Raw genomic sequence first — 10,553 nt, 5'->3', positions numbered from 1 at the left:
TTCAAATTTTCCTCAAAGCAACGAAAATCAAGCGACAATAAATGATAAGGAGGATTCACAGGGATCGTATGAAATTAATGAGATTGACTCGGAGGATACGGTTTCAAATATCTATGAAGGATATGCTTGTCAAAGATATAGTTACACAAAGAAGGAGAGTGGGCTGGGAATTAAGAGGCCCAATAGCATTATTGTGAAACAAGACAATGGGATGAGGGAGAGGGACCGTGGGATTAGGCCAACGGTTGGGCTTGGTAACCGAGTCGGGTCTGACCCGGGCCCAAGGCTGACCCGACAGGAAATGGGAACCCTGAGTCATGATGGTGAGAACACGGCGCCTCCAATCTTGGGTACCAAAGAAGAAGGGACACAGAAAGGGGGGAGGAGGCCTGCCGACAGGACGAGTCCGAGGTCCGGGAGCAGTGCGCAGGGCCAACCCGGCAGGGACGGACGCCAGCTGCTACGCGCAACGAACCTGGACGTATGGGTGATGCAGAGGCAGCCTCGCGAAACCGGGTGGGTGGCGACTGTGGTCTGCGACGAGAGCTGGGGATCTGCGAAAGGGCGGCGACTACGAACGGGTCCGATGAAGGGGTGACCACTGTCATTGAAGCCATCAACGAGGAGAGAGAACGACGATAGAAGAGGCAAGAGAAGGACGTGGTTACAGAAACTGAACATGCCCAACGGACCTATGGCAGCGCGGGCAACACCAGGAGGACGCGGATTGTAGGAAATGCAGGCAAGGGTAATGTTAATGGCGTTCTCATAAACTGTAATATACCAGAGGCCGAACGACATCGAAATGGCGAGTTAGGTTTGGGACTAGAGGAGGTGAAAATTTTGATGGATGTATCGGCTCAGGTTAATGATAACGGACATGAGGAAGAACACCAGAAGGGCACAGAATCAGGCTCAGAGATGGGGGAGGGCTCGGATGGTGATGGAAAACTAGACACTGAAGAGAAGAGACCGACTTGGGAAGAGGAGATGGCAGAGAACAAGGAGGCCTGGAAATTAGCTGTAGAGTCAGGGGCTCAGTACAGTGATGAAGATGATATTATGACGATTTTGCAAGAGCAGAATGAAGTAATTGCTATGAAACGACGACAAGCTAAGCAAAAAGAAAAAGCTCGAAGAAGTCAGCCAAAAAATCGTAAACAAGTGTGTACTAAATTAGTAAAATGATATTTAGTTCTTGAAATATAAGGGGGTTGGGAGGTGCTGCAAAAATTAGTATGCTAAATAATTTTAAAAATAAATTTAGGCTGGAAATGTTGGGTTTGGTAGAAACAAAGAATGAGGTACTGACTAAATTTGATGTTGTTCGTATCTGGGGAAGTGACAGAGCGTGTTGGGAGTTTGTTGGTTCTATTGGATCATCTGGAGGACTATTGGTAATATGGAATGAAACGACATTTAAACTGTATAATTGCTATAAAGGGGATAGATGGCTGTGTTTAGAAGGGGTTGTGGTAAAAGATAACTTTCATTGTGCTATTTGTCTGGTGTATGGACCGCATGAGAGAGCTGAGAAAACCTCCATGTGGGAAGAACTGAGCTATATAGTAGGACTGTGTCAGGTACCGTTTTGTTTTTTTGGGGACTTTAATGAAATATTGCATTTGGAGGAAAAGAAAGGAGCGACTACATTATCGGTGTCTGCGGCAGAGTTTAGAACATGGATAAATGATATGGAGTTAGTTGATTTGGCACTTAATGATCGTAAGTATACATGGTTATAGGGGACAGTCGTGCAGCCGTATTGATAGGAGCCTGGTTTCCTTAGGGTGGCTTGATGTGTACCCGGAGACGCGTCTGAGAAGCGGTCCAAGAGGTTTATCGGATCACTGCCCTTTGATCATGGAAGATTTCAGAAGGTTTGATGGTCCAAGACCGTTCCGTAGCATGGACTCGTGGTTCACGCATGAAGGGTTCTTGAGAATGGTAAAAAAAGAATGTAGGGAATTAGGAAACGTAACCTTCTTAGAGAAGATGAAAGCACTGTCAGAACCTCTACGTATATGGCATAAGCAACATTTTGGGGATATGACTGAGCGCATAAAAAGGTTTGAGGAGGAAATAAGGAAGGTGGATGATATGGTCAGTAGTGGAAGGTATGATGGTACAATAGAGGCAAGGCGAAGGGCATTAGTGAGGTGTTGTGAAAAGTGGTATATAAGGCAGGATGTGCACTGGAAGCAAATGTCAAGGTCTAGGCATGCCACTGAGATGAATAGAAACACAAGGTACTTTCATAATATTGCTTCGGCGAGGAGAAGGAGTAACCGGATTGAGGCTTTGGTGATTAATGGGAGGCTAGTGAGGAATCAAGCAAGAATCAAGATTGCAATCCGGGACTTCTACAAACGCTTGTACCACCAGGAAGTGTCCCCAAGGGTGAGCTTTAGGGATGGATTAGTTAACCGTCTAGAGAGGGAGGAAGCGAAAACTTTAGAGGCGCTACCATCAGTTGAGGAAGTGAAAGAGGCAGTTTGGGACTGTGAATCGTCCAAGGCTCCAGGGAGTGATGGATACAACATGAACTTTATAAAAAAAAGTGTTTGGATGAGATTGGAACAGAATTCACTGCAGCCGTGATGAACTTTTTTGAGACAGCAAGATTGCCAGCAGAAGCTAATGTCACTTGGGTAGCGTTGGCTTCGAAATTTGTTGGGGCTAAGGAGATAAAAGATCTCAGACCTATTATTATGGTTGGATATATCTATAAAGTTATCTCTAAAATTTTGACACGAAGAATGAGGAGTGTAATGCCAGCTTTAGTTGGGGAATCACAGAGTGCCTTTGTGAAGGGAAGAAATATACATGATGGAGCTTTAATTGCATGTGAAACTATGCAATGGTTGAAATTGAAGAAGAAGGCTTCAACGATTATTAAATTGGACTTCCAAAAAGCCTATGACAGGGTTAAATGGTGCTTTGTTGATACTGTGCTTGAGAAGATGGGCTTCGGAAGAAGATGGAGGGCGTGGGTTAGGGAGTGTGTTACATCCGCTTCTATTTCTATTCTAATTAATGGATCACTATCGAAACCATTCAAAATGGAGAGAGGACTGCGTCAAGGAGACCCATTATCGCCGCTTTTGTTTGTACTAGTGGTGGATGTGCTGAATAGGATGATCGGAGAGGCGGTTAGCAATGGTCGGATAGCTCTTCTATTAGTCGGTAGGATAATATAGTGCTTTCACACTTATAATTTGCTGATGACACTATTTTATTCTGTCCGTCGGAGGAGGAGACAATAAGAAACTATAAGAGACTTCTGAGGTGCTTTGAAGTGATGTCTAGGTTGAGCATTAACTTTGAGAAGTCTAATTTGATACCAGTGAACTGCAGTCAGGAGTGGGTTCACCAGATGTGTCAGTTACTAGATTGTCAGGAGGCAGCCCTACCGGTGAGGTACCTTGGTATTAGCCTAGGAGCAAATCCGCGGTTGGTAAAAACTTGGAAGCCGGTTATTGACAAGGTGGAAGAGAAACTCAGCCTGTGGAAAGCAAAGGTTCTTAGTAAATCTGGAAAGCTAGTACTCATTAAGTCAGTTATTAACAACCTGCTTATCTATTACCTGAGTTTGTACAAGATGCCAAATGCGATTGCACGGAGAATTATCTCTTTGCAGAGGAGGTTCTTTTGGGGGAAGGATGTTGGATGACCTGGTATGGCGTTAGTGAAGTAGGAGATGATCCAGGCACCAAAGAAGTTAGGAGGGTTGGGGGTGGGTGATGCAGTGGTCTGAAATACGGCATTATTGTTTAAATGGTGGTGGCGGTTCTCTAAGGAGGACTGTCCCCTATGGAAGAAGATTGTATGCTCTTACAATAGCTTGAACTCGAATCACTTGCTGTCAACTCAGACATTACCAAAGAGGGAGGGTCCGTAGAGAGACATATGTCAAGTGCAAATAAATGAGCAACATGTCAGATAGAAGATGGTTGATGGGCTTGCTATGGAAGTAGGAGATGGTAGATCCACCAGATTTTGGGAGGATACATGGCTCCAAGTGGGAAAGTTGAAAGACTCCTTCCCGAGGCTCTTCTTAATTTCAAACCAAAAAGGATCAGTAATTGGGGATTGTGGGTTCTGGGATAGGATAGAGTGGGTATGGCAATTCCAATGGAGAAGGGAATTACGACAATGGGAGACTGACACATTGAACCAGCTGCTTCATGTCTTGCAATCTGTTAGACTAATAGCAGATGTGCAAGATAGAGTGGTGTGGAAATTTGACAAGAAATGCGTTTATTCTACTAATTCATTTGTGCAGGTACTGTAGGAGGAGACTTTGGATGAGGAGATTCTGAGCTGCAGGTTCACAAAAGAGATTTGGAAGGGCCTAGTTCCACCACGAGTAGAGTTGTTCTCCTGGTTTGTTTTGGTAGGCCGAGTCAATACAAAAGACCGGCTTAGTAGACTGGGAATCCTACAACAGAGGGATACTTTGTGTGTGTTGTGTAAGCGAGATGTTGAAAATATACAACATCTATTTATTACTTGTGAGTACTCTTGGCAGGTATGGTGTGCTTGGATCTCAGCGTTTGGACAGCAGTGGATTGTCCCCGGTACTTTGAAGGAGCACTTTGAGAGTTGTAGATTTGTGCCGATGAGAAAAGAGCTGCGCAAGTATTGGCTTGTTGGGTTCTTTTCAGTTATGTGGACTATCTGGTTACGCAGAAACGATGTCATCTTTCACAGCAAGACAACAGGGATTAGAAATTGTGTGGATCAATCATTTTCATGTGCTACAGAGTGGTATTGTAAATAACTCATGTTGTTGATGGTTATGGCGGAGATGACATAGGAGTTGTTGTTCGTTTATCATTTGTATTTATCTTACTTACTTGCTTCACCTAAGTGTTGAGCTCTTTCTTTTAAAAAAAAAAATTGAGATGGTAGTAAAAGTTTGAATCAATATGAATAATCTTAACCCTTGTTAGCTCTCTTTTGTGGGCAGGGAATGTAATATTTAATGTTACATTTCAGTGGTAACGCCTTGGCCATCCGCATTAGGATATTTGTAATGACTATTATATTTATTGCTTTAGTTGGCATTTGTCATTATTATTATGCAAACTTTGTGAGCCGCATACTTTCTCTTTTTATTTTATTAATTATGCATTGTTAAATTTGGTATTAAGAATAACTCTAACCATGTTATTTGGTTTGAATCATGTGTTGATCTCTAACAAATTATCCACTCGAATATAGGATAGTGTTTGATTTATTTTTTTTCATGTTTAGACACCAAAAAAAATTTGATTAGGGCCAATTTCGAATGGATTTATAAAACTTTACCATTCATAAGTAGTATAATTTATTAATAATATACTTGCATTTCGAAGATTCATTATATTTGATTAATGGTAATGTTAAAAATTTAAAATAACTATTTTATATAATGTACAACTTTTGCTCCTTAAATTAAAGTAGTTGTTAAAAAATAATAAATAAAATGATGATGAAGTTTACCAAAATTAAGACTATAATTTTGTTTACTGTGAGATGTTATTGAACCGTCACGTGATCGAGCACCCATGTTCTATATATAACGCTAATATACTGCTTCTTGTGAATTGCGAGATGCTCATGCTCTAATTATATAGAGTAATTTTTTTAATAAAACTGAGTTAGAATGTGGTAACAAATATTATGCATTTTATTAGTGTTAATTTTGAAGGTTCATAAAATGTAAATCTTTCAAGTGAGAATAAAAAATTATTTATTTAAAAAGTATTTAAAAATGGTACAAAATTATAACTCTGCTGAAAGATTATTGTAACATAAACCATTCTAGAAGGGAAGATCCTTGATAGTTGTAGCAGTATATGAAAAATAACTTCCACACGTAAATTTTATAAAAATATTTAAATTTTAGGGCAATTTTCTCAAATAAATAAAATGGGCTTCAAAATTACCTAATTACACAATTTCACAAACGAAGACGCAATTGTATTTTTTTACGAATCTATAGAAACCGCTACTGCCAGCAGCAGATTAGGGTATAACGTAAACCGCTACTGGCAGCCGCGATTTACGAGCAAGGGCGTTTAAACAGAAATTGCTATAGGCAGTAGCGATTTCTGTGCAGCAGGATTTGGCCATAAACCGCTACAGGCAGTAGCGGTTTATGCATTGGAAGCAATATGTGTAAACCGCTAGAGGCAGTAGCGGTTTATGTGGAGTGTGCGTCAAGGCTGGTTGCCTATAAATACCCCTCCAAGACATGATTGAGTTGAGAAGAGTCTCATTTCTCACAAATGGATGGGGAGGAGTGTTTTGTGGCTTTGGTGCATTGCTCTGGAAAAAAAAAAAAGTAAAAGGCACGGGGTTAAATTCATAGATAGAGAATCCCTTAGTGTTTTTATTCGGTTGTCGAGTACGTTGGCAGAGATAAAATAGAGCATATTACAGAAGCTTGGTGTGTGCGGGACCAAGTGGATTAAAAAATTGTTCTACAAGATTCCCATTGCCGTTGTGGCCGCCTGTGTGAAGTATGAGACGTTTGTCATAGGGTCGGATGAAGACTTGTAGGTCTTGTTTCACTATCGACGGAGTTTTCCGGAGGTCAGAATACCAGAGTTGTTTGCGAAGTTGGAGGATAGCGTCGACAGCTCTAGGGCATCTGCGCCAAATCCTCAGTCGACGACGATGGATGGTGCCTCCACATCAATGCCAGTGGTCGCACTTCTGGTCCGATGCACGATCCTCCATGTGTTGCGATTGGTACTGCTAGTGTGCCTGTCGGTGTCCTCGATTTTGACTATGAGGTTGGACCAGATCGTGTTGAAAATGCCATGTGAGATGATGATTCAGCGGATGAGCCGGTCGACATTGTTGGGGAGGGTGAGGAGGATATTCCGAGCACCACACACACACCCCAAGGAGCATCCGGTTCCGGCACACAGCAATATCCTCCACACTGTCAGCGTTGAACTTGGAAGCCATTGGCGAACAGCGAGAGTTGGGGGAGACGTATGTGGGTCAGGGTCTGCATGATGTAACCGGTCTGGCGGAATTTCATCTTGGCCAATCTTTCCAGAGTAAGGAGGAAGCTGTGCTGAGTGTGAAGGATTACAGCATCCGGCGTGGAGTTGAGTACAGGGTGATGGAATCGGACCATCTGAAATACCAAGGGAAGTGCAAGGAGTTTGGAAAAGGGTGCACGTGGATGATCCGTATTGCACTGCGGCAGGGGAAGAACACGTGGAAAGTTAGGAGGTACAACGGACCGCACACGTGTTTGGCCACATCCATATCGAGCGACCACATACAACTTGATTATCATGTCATCTGTGCGAGGATCTTTTCATTGGTCAGAGCGGATGCGTCGGTTACGATTAAGGTGTTACAGGAAGCAACTGAGTCCACCTATGTAAAGAGGACCCGCCAAGTTCGTAGTATTTCTGTTCACTACCCGACACATGCATCGATACAACCACGCCAACGCGGCAGATCCCCAACTATAACTCCCCATGTCATCAAGATTTGCCACAAAGGACAACCACTGAATATGAACCCAGTTCGCACTCTTGTCCCCAAATAACTGAGTGGATAACAACATCATGATGTAGGCACGTGCATATATGCGAACAGTATCCTCGGTCGCATCTTCTGGCAACACCTGAAACCTCTCATGAAACCATGTGAAGTGGACGGTCATTTGCTTGACCTTATTCAGTGGAGGCAGCTCACCGAATAAATCCTGAAACCATTCCCAGGCTGGTCGCCCACCCTCCATGAAATTTTTAAACTCTGCAAGGCAACCACTGACAGCCCTCCCATCAATAGGCAAGCCAAGCTGAAACACCATATCTTGCAGTGTCACTGTGCACTCTCCAAAAGGCATATGAAAAGTATGAGCCTCGGGACGCCACTCTCAATGAATGTACTAACCATAGGCTCATCCAACCAGAACCAACGACTGTTTAGCCTGGCCAAGTGGTACAAACCAGCCCTCTCTAAATAAGGTATGATTCTGTCATGCATTGGCATATTTTGTTGCCGCCTCACACTGTAGATACACCTATTTGGCTGCACCATGCACGAAAGACATCCACAAGTTATTCAAATTTACATGCAACACGGAAAAATCTTAACTTATTCGACCGAATAAATAAATACATAAATAAATATTGCCACACAATGACACAAAGGAAACATACAAAATAAACACGTTCTTAACCTTAATCGATTTCCGACTAAACAACGGTTGCTTAGCTATAATTTAAACAGAATATTTTAAATTAAAAATTAAATTTAAATTTAACTTCACCTATTATTCCAATGTCGTCTAGCCTAGCATATACTGTCACTACATTCCACACCCTAAGTAAGATCTAACACTCAATTATAAGGTTTAAATTAATATCAAGGTTGCGAGAACCGAACCGATCACTGAACCAGTCAAGTTATAAGGTTTAAATTAATATCAATGATTCAATGGTCCAACCGTAGTTGAACCGTAGTCGAACCGATTTCGTTAAATATAAAATAAAATTATTAAAAGTATAATACAAATCTTTTAAAATTTAAATTCAATAATTCAGATAATAATAAAATTTAAAATTTCATAACCTACCAACTAACTAAACTAATTTCATGGCCAGATGACCGGTTTTCGGTTAACCCGGTTGAACCAACCGATCCGGTCAGGCTTTCAAAACACTGATTAACATTTTAGTATCTACACCCTACATTCTATAACCTATCTAACATATGTTAATGCTGAGATAAATAAAATAAAGCTAACCTCGTCGGCAATGGCACCGACAACGTGGGCAACACCGTTCAGTCGGTACAAGCTCTGTTCGTCTGCCATGCTCTCTACCTCAAGTCAGTGCTCGAAAAATTTCTAAAACCCTCTTCCAAGTGCTCCTCCTTCTCTCTACAAGTTTTCTCTCTCTAGGCAACCCCACAAAAGCACAAATGAAATCCGCGACTGCAAGCCACAAATTATATAGACGCACACTCCACGTAAACCGCTACTGTCTCTAGCGGTTTACGTTGCTTGCTTTCAATGCATAAACCGCTACTGCCTGTAGCGGTTTATAGCCAAATCCTGCTGCACAGAAACCGCAACTACCTATAGCGGTTTCTGTTCAAACGCCCTTGCTCGTAATCCGCTGCTGGCAGTAACAGTTTCTATAGATTCGTCAAAAAATGCAATTACGTCTGCATTTGTGAAAATGTATAATCAGGTAATTTTGAGGGCCATTTTATTTATTTGAGAAAATTACCCTAAATTTTATATCCAAATATAAATGCATATATAAATTAAAAAAAATAAATGTTAAAATCTAAATATTAAAAAAATATATGTAAATTTTAAAAATATAAAGTTTTAAATCAAATGGTAAATAATATGTATTTTTTTATCTCATTTTATTCAATTGATTGATATTGTTTAGAAAAATTGTAACCTTTCTTATTCTACACGAAGCTAATTGAACTTTTTTTTATAGTTAATATTATTTATCAATAAACACTACGAACTCATAATGCTATACATATATTCCAACTACTATATACACACAAAAGGGTAAAAGAGAACAATAAAAAAAGAATTCGTGTGTATTTAAATTGTTATGGAATGATAAAATATAGAAGGGTATTTATAGGTGTTAAGAGAATCGAAATAATAAAGATGTAATATCCTATAATAAATCTTTAAATATACTAAATGATTTTAATAAATGCTAATTGATCCTAATAGACTCGAAAAGACACGAGATAGAGAGGATAGGCTAATTGGTGAGATGAAAAAGTATTAAAAGAATAACAAAAGATAAGAAAAAATGGCATAAAGAAAAAATGTAAAAAAAATACGATGATTTTACTAGAAGAAAAATAATCTATGCTCTTCAAGGAGGATAACATGGTTCTGATACCATATTAAAAAGGGTAAAAGAGAACAATAAAAAAAGAAGAGGAATGTTAGGGGTCAGCAACTTTTGTGATTTGTAGCCATCAAATAGCCATCAATGATGGTTTTAATGGTGTGAGATTAGTGTGAGATTAGTGTGAGATTTCATCCAATGGCTCACTTTTCTTTGCTGGTTACATGCTGGCCAGAATTTAACAAAGTTGCTGGTCCCCTAGACTTTTTCAAAAAAGAATCTGTGTGTATTCAAATTGTTGTGGAATGAAGGATATTTATAGGTGTTAAGAGAATCGAAATAATAAAGACGTAATATTTTATAATAAATATTCAAATATGCTAAATAATTCTAATTAATACTAATTGGTCTTAATATATTCTAACAAGAAGATAATATATAACATGATGTGTGTTTATAGTGTTTATTAATAAATACTAACTATAAAATTGTTATTTTTTTTTTCTTTTAGAGTAAAAACACAAATTTCATAACATCAAAATTAATCTTAAGAAGAGATTATTATATTATGATATAGATAATATTTATAATAATATAACTTCTTATAACTCTTATAAATTTAAAAACTATATTTCTTGATATATTTTAATGTTATTATTTTTATTGTAAATAATTAACACTGAATATAATTAATTTTTA

The 10,553-nt window shown here is 39.6% G+C and overlaps 1 protein-coding gene across 1 annotated transcript; it reads left to right on the top strand.

The window, feature by feature from the left end:
• On the top strand, positions 847-2,601 carry LOC107607809. Its single transcript, XM_016309711.1, has 3 exons — positions 847-1,166; positions 1,268-1,699; positions 1,746-2,601. The coding sequence occupies exons 1-3, from the start codon at positions 847-849 to the stop codon at positions 2,599-2,601; spliced, it is 1,608 nt and encodes a 535-aa protein (XP_016165197.1).

This window comes from Arachis ipaensis, chromosome B07, assembly GCF_000816755.2.
Source record: "Arachis ipaensis cultivar K30076 chromosome B07, Araip1.1, whole genome shotgun sequence".
NCBI lineage: Eukaryota > Viridiplantae > Streptophyta > Magnoliopsida > Fabales > Fabaceae > Arachis > Arachis ipaensis.
Note: the sequence above shows the minus strand (reverse complement) of the source record. Positions and strands in the feature narration are given on the sequence as shown.

What these genes read in the sequence shown, in the direction of transcription:
- LOC107607809 (XM_016309711.1), top strand. Translation starts at nt 847, where the DNA reads ATGGATGTATCGGCTCAGGTTAATGATAACGGACATGAGGAAGAACAC. An exon ending in CCAAAAAATCGTAAACAAGT is followed by an intron (nt 1,167 to 1,267) that starts GTGTACTAAATT and finishes AAATAAATTTAG; the next exon opens with GCTGGAAATGTTGGGTTTGG. An exon ending in ACATGGATAAATGATATGGA is followed by an intron (nt 1,700 to 1,745) that starts GTTAGTTGATTT and finishes ACATGGTTATAG; the next exon opens with GGGACAGTCGTGCAGCCGTA.